Source organism: Mixophyes fleayi, chromosome 1 (assembly GCF_038048845.1).
Source record: "Mixophyes fleayi isolate aMixFle1 chromosome 1, aMixFle1.hap1, whole genome shotgun sequence".
NCBI classification, from domain to species: Eukaryota; Metazoa; Chordata; class Amphibia; order Anura; family Limnodynastidae; genus Mixophyes; species Mixophyes fleayi.
The window spans coordinates 300,240,434-300,259,580 of NC_134402.1; the positions used below are offsets into that span (position 1 = coordinate 300,240,434).

Genomic DNA, 19,147 nt, shown 5'->3' on the forward strand with positions numbered 1-19,147 from the left:
ATGCTGTGGTAGTTTGAAGGATGTTAATTGTATGTGGGAGTGAGTTTGGGGAGAAGGAAGGCTAAATGTGAACTAATTATTTTGTGTCAGAGCTATTTGGGGGGAAAGGTTTATTTGTTAAATATGAAAGCTATTAATTTAAGGTTGGTCTGGTTTCAGGGAAGAAAGACTAGAGTGTTCACTCATTTCTAGGTCTTCTATATTTCATGTACCTATTACCTATCCTTTTTCCAAACAGGGTCCCGACATTCCAGGATCCAGACAAGTAACTGAACTTAAGACATAAGCAGCAGCATACAATGAAAGCAGCAATAACTGGAAGGAGAGCAGAATAGTTTGACAACTGTCTTGATTCTGATGGGTCAGTCCTGATTTTGGATGGCTATCTTACTCATTCAGGACGTTGACCAGACTGTCTGGCATGTAACGCTTCACTCTGCTGTGGTCAAGAAGAGGGTGCTGCAATAAAATAACAGTTTTGCACACAGCAGTACCCATGTTTATATAAAAAAAAGGCTTGGAGAGCAGCCTAACACTGTTTAAATGACAGGCATGCCCCTTGCATGCTGGTTATGCCCACTCTGATAAAAACTTTCATGTAGAAATCGTAGGTTTAAACCCGGACTGGCACACTATTATAATGGTCCTTATAATAAGATCTTCATTCTGGGCCACATTATCTGCTCATGTCTCCGCTCTGCCCTTTTGCAAGCTCTCACACGAGCATTACCCTACCTTACTTTTCACAGTTGAGTGCAGAGAGTGTTGTGTGAACTGAGCAGGAGACAGTGCCTATAAGGCTATACATCATTCCCTTAAACTTCGGATCAATCCTGTATTGCAGAATAATCTTAAAATGTAATCAAACACTTTCTAAAGGGGTTTATTTGAAAATGAATTAAAAAAAAAGACAACTATAATGCTACGTTAATGAGATTACAGCTGCTCGCCTCTTCAAGTTTAATTTCATAATGTGCTATCTTGTATTTTTCCCTTGAGCATTTGAAAAGATAAAAATGTAACTAACAATCTTGTAATGACCTGTAAACTGAAAATTATTTGATATTCACTTCAAGCATGATAGATATTTAAAGCATTCAAACTATAAATCAACATCATGAAAAATAAATGCCAGAAATTCAAGGAAAAAGGATTGCCTGAGGTAATATTATGCAGAGAGCAAGAAAAAGAAATATGTCACCATAGGTTGGGATTTATTAATATGTGAAATCTGAAATGCTTTAAAAAAATAAATCAAAGAAAAGCTTTGCTATGATCACTGTACCCCATGTAGAAAAACATGATAATCTTAGATATAAGGCATTTACTAATGGTAATAGCAAAAAATATATTTACCACCACATCCAAGCAGTCCAGGGTGTACTTCTCTGAAACACTTTAAATTTAAACTGAGCAGTATGAAACACAGTGATAGTAAGTATTATTATTTTTTTTTCTATTTAAAAAGTATATATACAACATTGTACACTGAGGTGATCAAGACACAAACAAACTACATACAATGACATGAAGGTAAAGTTGGCCCTGCCCACATGAGGTTACAATCTATGTATCATACTTGACAACTCTCCCTGAATGTCAGGGAGACTCCCTGAAATAGGGGTGATCTCCCTCACTCCCTGAAGAGTCTGGCATTCTCCCTGATGCTGAGCCAGTACAAGATGTGGTTGGCTTCACCATCTGTGGCATGATGACACAGTTCAGAAATTGTGTCCTATGTCCCTGTATTGATGCCTATGGAGGTGGCCATTTTCATGGAGACCAAGATTTAACCAAAGACTGACAGGTAAGACAACATGACTTCAGTGATGGAGACAAAAATGTAAAAGACACTTCAGTCTCTAGAGATTCATTAGCTGCTTTTCTTTAATGCATAGTTGCCTACTCTCCCGGAATGTCCGGGAGACTCCTGCATTTACGGGAGACCTCCCGGACTCCCGGGATAGCAGGGCAACCTCCCAGTTCCTCCCGCTTAATGATGCAAATATTGCGTCATCTTAGCCCCGTGATTCGTCAAGCCACGCCCCCACACGCCCATCTCCCCCAGGATCTCCCTGAAGCCAACAAGGAGAAGTTGGCAAGTATGCTATGTATCCAGTCAAGGAAATAAAATGATTACAAGGGAGTAATTCCACTACTACTCTAAGAGCAGAATCTTCACATATGCCAATATTAGTGAAAATCATTTCCTTTGTTATGTCTTGGCGCATTTGTGTACTCGGGGGCATGGCTTAATGGTAGGGATGAGTAACAACTTATGGGTGAGTGGTATTATTACATAGCTAGGAGAAGATTTCCTATGGTCAGTGTTAACTGTTGGACAAGGATAAGATATTGGACCTAAGTGATGCAATCATCATCAGGTATTTATATAGCGACACTAATTCCACAGCGCAGTACAGATAACTCACTCACATCAGTCCCTGCCCCATTGGAGCTTACAGTCTAAATTCCCTAACATACATATATACATACACAGACAGAGAGAGGGAGACTAGGGTCAATTTTGCTAGCAGCCAATTAACCTACTAGTATGTTTTTTGGAGTGTGGGAGGAAACCAGAGGACCCGGATGAAACCCACAATGTATTCAATTATGATCTTGCCTTACATATGTACAGAGGTAATCTGGAGCCCTGCAGCCCTACACCCAAAATTTTACTTTTTCAGCAGATTATTAATAAAAAATAGGATGTCCAAAGACTTTATTTGACTAAACCACATCATAGCTGCTTAATGTTCTGCACTTTATAATCCCCAAAATCAAAACTCTCTAGCTTCCTCATCATTGCTTTGAGACAACCTGAGGCCTACAAGTAATTGGGGAGTGGGCTTCATCTGTGCTGCAAAGGTGGAAATTAATTGTTGTAGCCAAACAGCTGCATAGTCTTGGCGAGACAAAAAGCGTTTTACAACATATTATATTATGGTTAAAAATACTAGTTTTTTTTTTTTTATTTGATCCTGTCCAAAGTGAAAAATAAAAAAAAGCGTATGAAGAGAAAAATAAAAATAAGTTGCAAACAGGGGTTAGCAAAACAAAGTTTGACATTATCAAAATTTTAATGATTCAGAGCCAGTGAATAAATTAACAAATTAACACACAAAAGTCCAGATGTGTTAAATACCCAATGTCTTCTCACTCTCATACTTATGTATTCCATAAATGAGACTAAGCAAAGAAGTATATAAGAAAATAAAAGGGAGGTGGACCAAAGGTGGTAGTAGGTGTTTACTGTTTCTACAATGTGTATTTACTTGAGCATACAGAAACCAAAAATGTGAAAGCAAATACAGTTTACAAGATTTTTTTCCAAAGATATTGAAGTGGACATGTACCAAGAAATCAGAGAAAAAATGGTAGTTACCAATAATGATTGTCCGATGCAATTAGCGTGGTTCTAAAACACAAAGAGATTTAATAGCAAAGTATAACAGATACATACACTTGCACACTGGATCCATAACAGCTCATCAATCCCGAAGTCTGTGTTGTCAAAAAAAAGATTGTTACTGTATCAGTAGCCTGTTTGAATAAAACAGTAATGATGTCACAATGTACACAAAGATTACACTAAGATAGTTCTTCATTGGTTCAGGGTTTAAGATAGTCCAGTATGATGCAGGTCCTAGGTCAGTTGAAACGATGCTTTCCCAAAGGTGAGGGCACCTCACTCCAACAGCTGTGTAAGTGTATTGTCACAGGATACCGCTGAAAATCTTGTATAAACTAACCCAATAACAGAGTATTAATCTTATACTAGTCATAACTAGCGATCGCAATATATGATCGCTTAGCAGAAGATTCTGGATTCCTGCTGGTGAAATGTGGATTAATTTAAGACCAAACACAATACATTTTCTTATGACTGGAACCATAAATATCATTAATGTAGGTTCACCTTTGTATAAAAAGTCGTTAAGTACTAATAATAAAACAATGTGAGTTACAAACTGTATTAAAAGTTAACGATTCACAAATTTAGAATGACTTCATCCAATTATTTAACTTAGACAAAATAAGCCTGCGTTTGGTATATCCCATACTTTATATGGTATCAACTGCGTGGCAATAAGCCTGTGCTAGGTATATCCCATATTATACATGGTACCAGCTGCATGGTAATATATATATATATATATATATATATATATATATATATATATATATATATATATATATACACACACACACACATATACATACATATACACACTGTACCTGCTGTTTCTTTGCTTCATATTTTGCTGCTACATCTTAGATATTGTAGTCAGAAACTGCACTACCCACGGTACACCATTGGGTGGTTGTAACAAATAGAAATATCTATGCTGCACCCAAACCTTTCGAGGCCCACCCCTATGCACAAACACTGCCAGAGAAACATACTCCTCTCACAAAACACAGCTGTGTGACAGAATGTTTTCTCTTATTGAAATGTATAGTTAAACCAAAAAGAAAAAGTGCAAGTATACATTTTAAACAAATGTGTTATAAACAATAACATTTTTAATATCTATACTACTCACCTAGATTGCAATATAAGGATATTAGATGTTAATATCACTAAATATATCATGTGTTCTAGTGCAAAACCTATATATTTATATTTGTAACTTCAAATGTAAGCTGGTTTTCAGTTACACACCAGTAAGGTTTACACATTTCACACTGGTGACAAAGGGACTCATGAACTTTAATGGCTTGGAAACGTCCAGTTCACACAAAGGTCAGGAAACCTGGTGTTACTGTTTTTCGTCAAGCGGCTCTGTTCACTTGTGAAAAATACAGTTGTTTTCTGAGGTGTAACATCATACTCCTTCATTTTGTCAAAGATAACATCCTAATTTAAAACACAAAACAATATATCAATAGCTATTGTGGTAGATTAAAGACAAAGCATGTGTGTTTATTGTTTTCTTTTAGTTTATTTGTCTGATTTGTATATTTTAGTATAATAGTATTATTTAGGACATACATTAAAAACTCACAAAACAACATAATTTGAATATGTTTATGACCATTTCCAACTTTATTCAGTAGTGCAATACAGAATATTCCACACATTGTTATATTAAATTAAATATGTTAATAAATATGTATTTAATAAATGTAATTCTTCCATAGGAAGGACATATGCAATATCTTATTTACATTCAGTTTGGGGTATATAAACCAAATTATTTGCTACATCATTGGCAAAATACAAAAAAAATGACAATTAATGTAATAGAAAATATAATATATGTCACTGGATGTAATATTGCTCCATGTGAATATAATTCTATCCAACTGTCACCATTTGTAGGATCTGCAAAAAGTGTAAAAAAAAAAAAACGACCCATCAATGTTAGTTAACATATATTTGTTACAAAATAAAATTTTTACAACAATATTGTCTCCAATCAGTGATTGTAAAAATACATAGATAAGCAGGTACATAAATGTCATGCCAACTGTGCTATTTTTGCAATGAATGCTGATTATCTCCAACATTCTTGTATTTTGACTTAATCTAGAGTGAGTATTACAAGACTCAATTTATTTATAGTTATACTGAAGCACTTTAAAAAAAAAAAAAAAAATCAAGCATAGTTAGATAGCTTTAACAGCTCGCTGGTGGTTGTTGAGCGTCTGTCATAATTTAGTCATCCACAAGTGTGGACAAACTATCCCCAAGGTGAACTTTGGAGGTTGGCCAAATAAAGAAATTCCAGTTTATGTGAACAACCTAATTCTATTGATACAATATTAAGTTGTAATGATTTTAATTACAGTTTTTATAATTATAAGAGTATCTTCAAGAGGCAGAGAGCAATGTAAAAGAATATTTGAAACTAAACATCCTCTAATTCACAATTTAATTTTTACATTTAAAAACACAAAAAGACAAAACAGCCATATGTTGGCTGATAATTGCATAAATAAATCAATTAATGAATTCGTAATTAGGGAAGATTATTTAATACTTCGTCACTACCAGTGCAACAAGCTGAAATAAAATATTTCACGTTAATGTTTTTTTGTTTTTTTTAGGCACAGGCTGCCATGTAATTTTACTAATTATATTTGTAATTTGTTTTCAGTTTTTACAGCTGTAGTCAGTGGTTGAAGTGGAAATTTGGAAGTGGCGGTATGGAAAATGTAATGGGAATGTAAGTGAATGGAATTTGATAGTTTTACAATGAAGGCAGTGGAAGTGGTGGTTTGGCATACCACGGTATACACCCCACTTCGACCACTGGCTGTAGTTAATATAGTAACACTACAAAGTAAACTATTGCTTTGACACAATAGTACTAGTTAACCTCACAGTGCTCAATTTGAGATAAATGATAAGATTGCAACCATATAACCAATATAGATAGTCTGTACCACTTCTATATATCATAAACAGATAAATCAATGTGATGTTAAATACTTTCGTGTCAAAAAAAGACAAAAAGTATTATAGGCGTGATAACTTTATTGGCTAACCCAAAAAAATGATTATTAGATTTGCTAGCTTTCAGAGCACAGAGGCCCCTTCATCAGGTAAGTTTAAAAATGAATGACTAAGAGGTATCACGCCTATAATACTTTTGTCTTTTTTGACATGAAAATATTTAACATCACATTGATTTTTCTGGCTAACACTGTAAGGCAATAATAATAAAAAATATTTTTTGCTACACATTTTGATAAACAGATAAAAATTTTCAATATCATAGGCAGAGATATTCACCAATGTTAATCATGTCCTTTTAGCCCTCCACTTTAGCAATTATAGATGTATGACCACACTGTAATAGAGTCAAACCAAGTCTCTCAGTTCAGAATGTTGCTCTGTTCCTGATAATCATGGATCTGCACCTGGGTCATCTAGATCTCACTTACCGGTGTTCACAAATGTAACAATGCTACACATAAAATGATAATAGAAAAACCAAATCACTTTATATTATATTCACCAAAAAGAAACAATGATAGCCACTTATACCCCATTCATACTGCACCAAAATCCCGGGTTTTTCCCGGGGCGAGCTCAAACGACCCGGGTCTTGGTGCAGTATGAATGGTACAAGTCAAAAATCCCGGGTCTAAAAACCCGGGTCTTCAACCAGGGATTTATCGAGGGGTAATTCCCGGGTCGGACCCGGGTTTCCTGCACTATGAATGGTGCAACCCGGGTTTTTCAACCCGGGTTGCACAGAAAACAAGATGATTGGCTGTCTGCCTGTCTCTGGTGGATTTAAAGCAGGAGAATACAAAGAATGTATATGAAAAGAAGGGCAGTTTACAGAAATTTTATTAATGGCTATTACATACATAAATATACCATTGGGTATACATGATTGGAGATATATAGAGAAGGCATACCATCACTATTGTACTTTTTTATATATATAAATCATGCTAATCGATAGAGTATATTTCCCTTTAAAGGTTACTTGTCCTGATTAAAGTGCAGTGCTGTGTATTTATTTGGGTGTCTGGTGTAGCTGATATCCCACATTACAGAGGTACAAAGTCTGGGAAATACTAGTTGTGTGAAAGGAAGTAAAGTTCAGGTTTTTCTGCCAGGATTTAAAACTGCTCTGGTGATGACTCCCACAAATTGCCAGGGCACAGACTTGTGCAGTATGAATGTATGAATAAATTCCTGGGTCCGAGGTGCAGTATGAATGGTGTTTCTGAGCTGGGACGCTCCGAGCCCCGGCAAAAACCCGGCTTGAAAAACCCGGGATATTGCCGGGACGGCAGTATGAAAGCGGTATTACACATAGGTGGACTACGATGGATTTCTTGTCTCCTCAGTGGGGTTCTATACATTGAGCTATACTTTTATGTAAGTAACCGATACCTTTTTATTTTAATAAATTATCGGTTTTATCACAATTAATTATCTTTGTGATCCAATACATTGGGAGCCCAATGCCTTAATAGAACATATGACCGAGGTGCAGATCCATGATCATCAGGAATGGAGCAACATACAACATTCTGAACTAAGAGACTCGGTTTGACTATATTACAGTGTGGTCAAACATATATGATCACTAAAGTGGAGGGCTAAAGGGACATGATTAACATTGGTGAGTATCTATGGCTATATTATTGAATATTATTATCTATTTATGATATATAGAAGTGGTACAGATTATCTATATTGGTTATATGGTAGCAATCTAATCATTTATCCAAAATTGAGCACTGTGGGTTTACTAATACTTTTGAAGTTATGGAGATTTGGGATATTTCCACCCTGTAGCTGCACTTAGGGGTCATAACACATGAACTAGATGATTTGCGCTAACCTCAATATTGATTTCGATTGGTTTGACACAAGACTACATAGACATGGACTACAACCATAATTGGCTTTAGTAAATTCCAAACATCAAAATATACATTATTTAAACTTTAATTTATTTTTAAACAGGTTTTTAAGTTTGCATGTAATATTCGAGGGATAATGCCTCCATTTTCATTTTCTATTTTAGCATGCTGGCCTTAAAATTGTTTTTAAGGCCAGGTTCTGGTTGAGTCATACATAGCAGTGGGGAAACAACAACTACTGCAGGGTTGCTGTCCGCTATGGGACCAGGAGGTAAGGGGAGCATGGTGATGCTCGTGCATCCTGCCAATGCCCCCACTCTGCTCTTCTGAGCATGAATGGAGACCAAAGCATGCCAAGATGGCCCTCACCCAAATATTACTATGGCAGATTGCTACCCTTGATACCTAGTGTTTCATTGGCTACTGTGGCCTCAACTGACCAATGGGAAAAAAGATTGACAAAATATAGATATAACATAAACAGGTTTGTGACCAGAGAATCCATTTGTAGATAAAATAAAGTTACTCGGCTTAGGCCAAGTACCAAATGGCATTTAATTTGTGATTAAAATGCAAACAAAGAAGCACATTAAAGCAAATATATTTGGAAAACAGTGATGCATTATAAACACATCAAACTGAAAACGCAAGCAAAAATGTGAGTGGGTATCCTGACGTTGGAAAAATGTCCCCTCTTTGTCAGCCCCACTTACATTTATTGCACTACCATTAAATATGCTAGAAAACACATGTAATGTAACCCTGTGAGTATGAAACCCGAGACACTCATTTTACAACTATGAAAAACTTATATAGTAATTTTCATTTAAACTAGACACACTGGGGTATATTTGCTAAATTACGGGTTTGAAAAAGTTGAGATGTTGCCTATAGCAACCAGTCAGATTCTAGCTTTCATTTATTTAGTACATTCTACAAAATGACAGCTAGAATCTGATTGGTTGCTATAGCCAGCATCTTCACTTTTTCAAACCCCCAGATTAGTAAATATACCCCATCGTCTGTTTGCAAGTTAATAAATCAATTCTACATTCAAACAATTTTTTCCAAAAGTAAAGTAGAACTAGCTTACCACAATTAGTTTGCATTGATTCTGCCAAGCAGTGAAGAATGCCATACGTGCAGCGACATAGTTTGCAGCCGCGTTGCACCCAGTCTCCATGTCTGATTTTGGAGGCACAATTTCTAAGTGCAAAAAAAACTGTTTTGTTACAGCAATATTAAAATATTTTCAAAAATATTGTTTTTATTCAGATGAAATGGCCACATTGAGTAGGATATTACACAATGCACTTTTAAGCTTTATTGGCAATACTTTATGTAACAAAACAAACACACTGTAGAGACTTAGTGAAGGTTACTGAATAGTTTTACAATCAAAGCAGTATGACAGGGGGCAGTATGGCATACCACCATATACTGGACCACTGACTAAACACAAAAGTGGCACAAAAGAGAATTAAACAAGAAGCATTAATGGTTTTTTCCACTTTCAGAAAGCTCTAATTTATAGCCTTGTACATATGCTTTTTGACCCTTTACTAGGTACATTGCTTTATCTGTCTGGCTATCGTCTGCTCTTTTTATATAGTTAATTTATTTTATTTCCCCAGGATATGATCTAGTTCTGCTGTCCATTCTGCACTGTATCCAGAGAGCAACATGGTGTTCTATTCAGGGGCAATGAAACTAAACATATCTGCCAGATGATATAATAGCACTGCAAAAATGCACAGAATATATTCAAATGCTAAAGCAATGTATTTTGTGCAAGTGGTGGGTGGGAGGTCATGTTCAAGCCAGTGAACTAAAAAGAAAGACAAGCTTTTTAAACATTGTGGTAGGAAGAAACCCAATTATACCAATGAAATGACCAAGTCATTTACTACCAGGGGTCATAAATGACTATTTAAATGGTTTTCTTTTTTAAATTATTTATCTTAATGAACACAAAACCTTCCATTCTCAATGTTTCTTACTTTTTCCTTTCATCATATTCACAGTGTCGTCCAATAAAATGCTTTGGGCAGGCACAAAAGCTTCCTAAAACACAGGTTCCTCCGTTCTTACAGCAATTTCTGCTGAGTTTACTGCCTTAAAGAGAAAGGAAATTGTTACCCAGACACACTTAGCATCTCTGCCCATAGATCTTATTTTGTCTCTAGTCACCAAAGAATCTTTAAAAGGTTTACATTTATTGTCTTGTAAAGCAATAAAATTAGCTGAATGTTTGTTCAGTTAAGACAGTTTTGTTTGTACAAGGATTAAAGGACAACTACTAGAGATTAGTGCTCCTCTTGTGGACACACTAGTATTCTAGCCTGGGGGGTTATACATGGACCTATAAGTATTTCTGTTACTCTTTCATAACGATTTATGAGAGGTTATGTGGAGCCGTGCATGTCATAAAGAGGAGAGGATTTTATAGTCATTAAACTCCAGAAGAGAAGGATTAATGTGCCTGACATTACTGATTAAAGCACAGAGCACATTTGCCATAACTGATGGAATCTATTACATAAGACATATTATTTTCCTTGAGATGAGAATGTTATTATTAGAATGTATTAGTATAGCAGCAACATAGCCTGCAGAGTTGTACATTCAAAGAAAGTTTGTTAATTCACATCAATTCCTGTGTCAGTGGAGCATACAAATAAATTTCCCTATCAAAGGCGCGTGCGCACACCAGGGTGGCACGCAGGATTGTTCCCCCCCACCAAAAAAACAAAAACATAAAACCCAGCGACCCATTTCGGCAGCACTGTGCAGCGGCAGTTCTGCTTACCAAAAGTGGCCCACTGGGCGCTCGCATTCCAATACAGCATATACAATACAGCACCGCTGCAGACGCTACTTTGACAACGCCGCGGCTGCTGTATAGTACCGTATGTAGGAGCACTTTGTTAGCGGAGGGGAGGGGTTTCTGGAGACCCAGAAAACCCCCCCCCCCCCCTGTGTGCACCACTGCGCGCGCACACACACACACACACACACACACACACAAACACACACACACAATGAAGTCAGAGAGCATTATCAGTATGGGTTTGGACTGTGTGAGGAATCAAGAGCACCTGGAGTAAGGCTGGATATACACTACATTAAATTTCTCCCGGTGCAATATCCTTAAAGATTTTACCAATGCTTAAAAAAAATCCCAATATGCACGCTGATTCAGGTGTACACACTAAGCACATTTTACATGATTTACCTTTAGATTTGTGCTCTTCACCTGTCATAACCATTGGCTGAAAAGATCGGGACTCTGCACACTCCATTGAGATCTACGGACACTGCAGGTCATGAGTGCACGCACACTGCAGAATTGGAACGACATTGTTCAATAATGGAACAACATTTTTAGTCCGGTTAAAAATTCAAATGAAACTATACAATGTGCTTTGGAACAATAATCCGTCATTGTTGCAGCACACACACTAATGTGATACCGGCCTAACAGTTGTTTATCGTATAATTTGCCCAATAATTGTCTGAAAACACTGTAGTGTGTACCCAGCTTGACTCATGTGAATAAGGGCAGAACATAGAAAGACTATGCACTATGGGATAGCACTTCTGCCTCACAGCACTGAGGTCATGAGTTTAATTCCCGAACATGGCCTTATCTGTGTGGAGTTTGTATGTTCTCCCTGTTTTTGCATGGGTTTCCTCCAGTGCTACGGTTTCCTCCCACACTCCAAAAACATACTGGTAGGTTAAGTGGCTGCTAACAAAAATTAACGTGTGTGTGTTTGTGTGTGTGTGTGTTAGGGAATATAAACATTTGGGCAGAGACTGATGTGAGTGACAAATATTCTCTGCACAGCGCTGCAGAATTGGTGGCGCTATAGAAATAAATGCTGCTCATAATGATGGTCACTGCTGCTGCAAATTAACCTCTGGCCAGCAGTGTCTTAAGGCTGCAATGCTAACCACTGTGTAATCACTGGTTCATATCAAGCTCAATGGTCTGTGATACATATTTGGGTTAGCTATTTGGAATTATCATAATTATTATATTTTCTTTATGAAGTTCAAGTGTATTCTGCAGTGCTGTACGGTGGGTATAGCAGAGTGATGTCTAGTTATTCATTGGAACGCGTGTTATCAATACATGTTTTTGAGCTAGATCATATTAAAAAGTTAAGACACTTAATAGTCCGTAAGTAGAGTAATCCTGGTGTAGATTTTAAAATAAATCACATTTTGTTGATAAATTACTATTATTATAATATTGATTTTTTGCAGTGTTGTACTTTAAGAGGACCCTGTTACAGACAACAAATATACAATGATGAAGATACTTATTCAGAGCCATGAAAAAGGTTACTATATAAAACAATTAAATTGCAGGTTAGAAGTCAGGTGTTCATGCAATATATATATATATATATATACATACATACACACACAAATTTTTATCCAGACATACATATAGGTTATGATATTCCTCAACCATCATCTTAATTTCTCTAGATTACCCTATTACCATCCTCTACACTGCTAAGGCAAGACAACAACCCTCTGACCAACATTGCCACACACACAGCACATGCAATACTTTTACCTTTTCAGTCTAGCCGGTCCATTGTGCAATATGATGTAGCACATGCCCTTGTGTTTCAAACTCCCATTGTCCTATAGATTGTAAGTTTGCGGGCAGGGTTCTCTTACCTCTCTGTATGTAGTACCCAGTATTGTCTTATCAATGTTTGATCCCAATTGTAAAGCGCTACGGAATTTGCTGGGGCTATATAAATAAATGTTGATGATGATGATGATGATCTATATTTATCTCTTTATCTCAAGCCAGACTGGTGAATATTACAAATGGATATTTTCTTATGGCAACTTGTTATAGCCATTTTGATACTTAACATAATGATCATCCATGTCCTAACCATATAAATAAAATGTGTTTCTGTGGGAAAGAGCCCTCTGTAACATGAAATATATTTATTACCACTATATCATGCTGAATTGTTTACTATTCCTATATATTTAACAGCCCAGAAGAAAATAACCCTAATTATATAGCTTTTTGTGAAGAAGGTAGTAGCTCATACTTGCCTAATCTCCCAGAATTTCCTGGAGGCTCCCGAATTTCGGGGAGCCCTCCGGGACGAGTAGGCAAACCTCCGAGACCCTGTAAAATGCAGAAATTCATGGGATTAAATAGTGGGGGCAGGGCTTAATGGCATCATTAAGCCCCACCCCCTGCCGTTCAATAGCTTGAATTTCTGCATTTTATGGTAGGGGCGGGGCTATAGTGACGTAATTACATTGCCATGCCCCCTCCTACCCTCTGTCACACGTTCTGTACTCCGATCTTCAGGAGTACAGATTTAAGAAGTAGGCAAGTGTGTAGTAACTGCGTCCACTATCCACCACACATATTCATTATATTTAATTTATTTTTCTCTAAGAATCAACAATAGTAATGTAAAAGCATATAATAGAAGTAGGATACTCACTGTCGGTGAGACCAGTGAAAGGAATAAGTGCTGCAGTATTTTGTTGCCTTCTGACTTCAGTGCTCCTGTTTGTTCTTAGAACTGTGTCCATGGCCCTGCTACCATTTATCAGCTGGGTGTTGGAAGGTGTGTTTAAGCCGTCTCTGTTAAAGGCTTCAGAATTTGTATTTCCTAAAACTGAAAGATTAGACTTTACTTTAGACTTTATTAGAAGATACCTAGAAACCCAAACAGAGAAACTCGTCAGCTTTTAAAAAACAAAAAAATTAAGCTTGTACACCTTTGGCTGAACTATCATTGGTGCGGCAGGTAATTATGGAGACAATGGGACCCGCTGTATGGCAGATGCAGAGGGTCGGGGGCCCTGGTTCCCTCCTCCCTGCCTCCCAGCACCGAGGACCACAGATCGCCAGTTTCACCTCTGTTGTACGCATATGTATGACTAATATAAACTAAACCAAGACAGCAGATTGTTGTAAGCAGTCTAATGTAGGGAAGGAGTTTAAAAATGAAAAGGTTATTGCTGCAGCAGCGAGTGGATTCTATTTTGTTGTCCTATCTATTATTGAATAAAATGACAATATTTGCCTTTTATAGTGTACATAACTTGTATACAGCTGTTTAGGGTAGTTAGCATATAGTGAAAGAAGGGCACCATTTCAGTTGCCACCTGATTCTACATGACTAGGACCAGCCCACGGTTTCCCGCATATGGGATAAAAATAGTGAATGGGAACCGTGTTTAGCTATCATAAACAAGGGATGCAATACTGGGTAATCAATCATTATTAAAATCCAGGGACATTGTCAGGCTCAAAAATATTCATGAACATTTCTTTTGGATTATCCATGAAAATCAGGGACGGTTGGCAAGCATGAAATTACAATGCAATGAGTATGTCTTACCACTCTCAAAGTGAAAAGCCCACAGAGTCAATGTTATTATAGTAAACCTGATAAACAAAGAGAAACAACAAAGTGTCAGTGTTAGTGTCATGACCCCCTAAATCAACAAACTGGAAGGCTGTTAAAAACTGTAATGAAGAGTGTTACAGACTAAGCTTGAGTCTAGGGGAAAGATACTGAATCTTGCATATGATAAACAGTCATAGTCTCCAGTATATTTATTATTTTACTTTTAATATTAGTAACAACATTTAATTGCATATTAACAGCGCTTTACAATTGGGAACAAACACAACAAGACTGGACATTATCAAACACACCAAGTGGACCCAGCTCTCAAGCACATACATATTTACTTTCTACAAGGCATTAAATGGACTCAAAACGGAGAGTGCCAGCAGCATTAGTAAATTTGGAGCCATTTTACATTACAAAATAACACATTTTACACCATTAGAGTTAAATGGTGAATTACAGAATCAAAGTTTTTAACTCTAAACTTTAGTTTAGAGTTTGGGGGCCATAAAATATGTTTTTTCAATTTTCAAATAAGGCCTTTATTTACAGTGCATTATTAAGAGTAAACCACACTTAAAATTGAACAAAAGTAGGACAGTTATAGGGAACACCGCTACTGTATGACCTACCACTGCCATCCTTGCCCCCATATTAAAAACCTGAGGCCCCGGACAAAATTTGAACTACTGGAGAGCCGCATATGGATCCTGAGCGGTCAGTTGGGCACCAACTATTGAGCAAGCATTACATTATGTCTATAAATCATATTGTCCTGCAAGGTCTTCTACGGTGACAAAACAGTAGTCTTCATAGATTAGACAGAATGTGTTTTAAAGGGGGAATTCCATGCAGCTGCAATCCCCTGCCTCTCTTGCCCATGGACAAGGGGCACAAATGTACATAACTATGGCAAAAGACACAAGACTAAATAGAGTCCTGGGGGTAAATGTATCAATATGTGGGTTCTTCAACACCCGCGTGTTCAGCCTCTTCCGCGATTAAATTTCAAGCGGCGCTGCATTGTAAAGGGAAGTTAACCCTTTACAATGCAGCGCCGCTTGAAATTTAATCGCGGAAGAGGCTGAACACGCGGGTGTTGGAAGAACCCGCATATTGATACATTTACCCCCTGGACTAAACAAATTACAATCTAAATACCATACACACATGTGTATTTTAATCATATTTAGGTTTAGAGCTTACATTTTTAGTTTAACAAAGATAAGGGTGACTTAATACAATGTATTGCATAAAAGTGCAATGTATTTATACTTTCTATACACAGTTAGTAGATCACTGCATCTTTAATAAATCTTTACTGAAAATGCTAAATTGTACTGAAAAAGGTCAGAAATGTATTTGTATGCTTTGTATTTGTTACTACTAAACTTATTCTGAACTTAAATGTTGTCAAATTTGATTGGTGGAATGGATTACACTGACATGCACACTGAAAACAGATTTTTTTCTAGCCTTCAAGAAGGCATACACACATTGATTTAATTTTTCCATTCAACGTGGGTAATGAAAAGTCTATGTTGTGTGAAAACTATATTTAATAAACATTTAGTGCTACAATGTACATGTAGCATCATACAGACAAGAACTGAAAACTATGATTAATATTCAAATTGCCTTCTATGAATAAGCTAATAATAGCATACACAATTTTACATGTAAAAGATTCAAGAGCTTATGAGAACAAGATATAAACCATGCACAGTATAGAGCAGCCTAATTTAGGTCAAGACATCCCAGGGTAACATTTCTCTCACCCTGCCATAATGTATGCCCTGCTTACTGTGCCATGTCTGCCAACATGATGCATGTACCTGGAACTGCGAAGTCAAATACTGTAAACATTTGGGAACATATAGACATTGTGCTGCTGGACAGATGCATGCAAGTCACTGACCTTGGTGCAGTACAACACCCATCATATGATATTGGTTATATAAGCTTATTTACAAGTCTTATATTCAATAACTATTAACGCATAAAGCCAGAAGAATATGCATAGAAATTAGAACTGCATTGTATGAACAAAACAAGTGGCATTATACTGTATGTTTGCGCAATGTTACAGATATAACACTGTCCATGGAAATTAGGTAGTTAGCAAATATAATGAAAAGGAGCATGGATGGATTAAATCCGCCTGTGTGTACTTAGCCTTACAGCGCACTAAATAACATTTCATAGCATTCTGTATTTCCATTTATGCAAAACACAGCAAGACATTAAACATGTAGTCAAAAACTAAATGACCTGAAATCATTCATGCTATTCACTGTAAACTTTATTTCATCATATAAGGTAAGTAAAAAAAACAATATTATTTCCATTCCCTTCTCCCCAGGGCAAATACATCAATAATAGCATGTAGCAGCCACTCCAGTGCTGCAGGGACCATTGATTATTAGATATCCCAAATATCAAGCCCCATAACGCTAACCTACTGGAGCATTGGCAATGAAACATGTAATCAGGTTGACACAGAAACAGGAAAGGAAAAGCAACCAAGACACCTGAACTGGAGGAGTATGTAATGAAAAGCAACAAAAGTGGTGTAGCAGCTTCTTGCTAGTGCAGTCATGTGTGAAAATGAAAATCTTAAAAGCCCAAGGCTATATTTACAGGTCATTGCAAAACTCCATCAGAAAGCGTGGCTCTTAACACACTGTTCTAGCAAAACTCTGAAACAATTAGTATTAGCATGAGAGCACACCACAGTTTATTTGGCAGAAAAGTTAATTGTTTTTATCCACCCGCTTAACAGAGTAATTTTGTCTCAGCAAACATCAATACCAAATCATTCCCTGCTTCTTCCTGGTCGCTTTCTAGGCTCTACTCAGCCCTCTATCTGTGTGCAGCACTGAAAGCTCTCCTAATTGGAAATTGACATTTCCAATGTAGCAATTGACATCCAAATCTATAGATTCCCACAATTTAAAAAAAAAAAAAAAAAAAAAAAGACAAGATTTCTGAGCAGCTCAAAATGTTACTGTACATTGCCTCGCTGTGTTCTAACAGATAAAATATACTTCGTGAAATTAGGATTGTGCCCAGAGAGGTTCTGTAATCTGTTATCCAGAAAATACATTTGGAAACAGCAAAGCAGACAGTTGAGGTTATTTATATACTTATGAAGTAACACAATTAACAGTTCTAAATCCAGTCAAACAGTGAAAGAGGGAGACTGTGTGAGATGCTTCATGTATTTTATTTTCTACCAAAGATATATCTAAAAATAAATACAATAAGCAAACTAAAGTAAAGCATATATAAAATTACAATCATATTTATGGCTGGAAAGTAGTGTATGCTCTCTCAATTTATAAGTTCCTCCCATATGCAAACAAATACACACTGTGCAAATTCTAGTCACCATTATCATCATTTATTTATAGGGACCCACAGATTCAGTAGTACCAGACAATCATCTTACAGTCAGGACAAATATGAACATGCTAAACAAAAAAACCAAAACCTTTTTCTTTTACATTTGTCCCAAAGTGCCTATATGCTTATTATAGGAAAAGCACCATACATAGTAACACACAGGACATTATTATAATTGTATCTGAAAAAACATGTCTAATGAGCACATTATTATTTACCGCCTTAGGTCAAAGTTCAAAGTAAATGCTTACCTCACATTGTTTCTCCAGAACATTTTCCTGGAGGCTAAATCTGGATGTGAAATTCCCTCAGGCACTCACAGTGTTGATTTCTAATCAATGCAAATAGCTAGAGATAAAAGTTTCTCTGTAGTTATTCAAATTTGTAAGATCTAAGCCATGATCATATTATGGCTAGGAATGAAGGGATATTGAAGTCCAGTTGATAATAATAAAAATATTTTGCTTTTCTCCATAGCATACTTATACATGCAGTACAGCTTTAAGGTAATCTTCTTTTTAGTCCCTGGCTAAGAAACAACCAGCATGATCCCTTCACTGCTTGCTCCTCCCAACATGTAATTAGCAAAAGGTGGAGCAGGCCACACAGGGTTTCCAATTTGTGTAAACTATGTAAACAGATTACCCCTGTACTGCTCATTGCTAATGTCGTACAGTAAGCCAATAATTCCAGGCAAAATGCACATATTTAGCTATTTTTATAGCTAATATAATATTTCATTTTTTAACTTTAATAGTGTTTTTATTCAAAATTTAAGGGGTACAGAAAAGTAAAAAAGGGAGGGGAGTTGGGAAGGCCAAAAATAATATTTCATTTTATAAGACTTGCTAAATTTTAATCAACGACTCAATATGATGTATAAACCTTGGTATGTTTATTTTTGTACATTGCATAATTTTTCCCTATAAAACAGATCAGTACAAGGTGACATGTCTCTTGCTTGTATTGCTCTGTCTGCAGGT

The 19,147-nt window shown here is 36.5% G+C and overlaps 1 protein-coding gene across 1 annotated transcript in view; it reads right to left on the reverse strand.

The window, feature by feature from the left end:
- Positions 1-387: 387 nt before the first annotated feature.
- The window catches only part of LOC142108176 (uncharacterized), a 28,871-nt gene continuing 10,111 nt past the window's right edge, over positions 388-19,147 (reverse strand). Inside the window, exons 3-6 of the mRNA XM_075191797.1 lie at positions 13,839-14,056; positions 10,341-10,455; positions 9,426-9,546; positions 388-459 (exon numbers count right to left, since the gene is read on the reverse strand). Coding sequence (XP_075047898.1) covers positions 388-459; positions 9,426-9,546; positions 10,341-10,455; positions 13,839-14,056 — 526 coding nt within the window. The remainder of the gene's footprint in view (positions 460-9,425; positions 9,547-10,340; positions 10,456-13,838; positions 14,057-19,147) is intronic.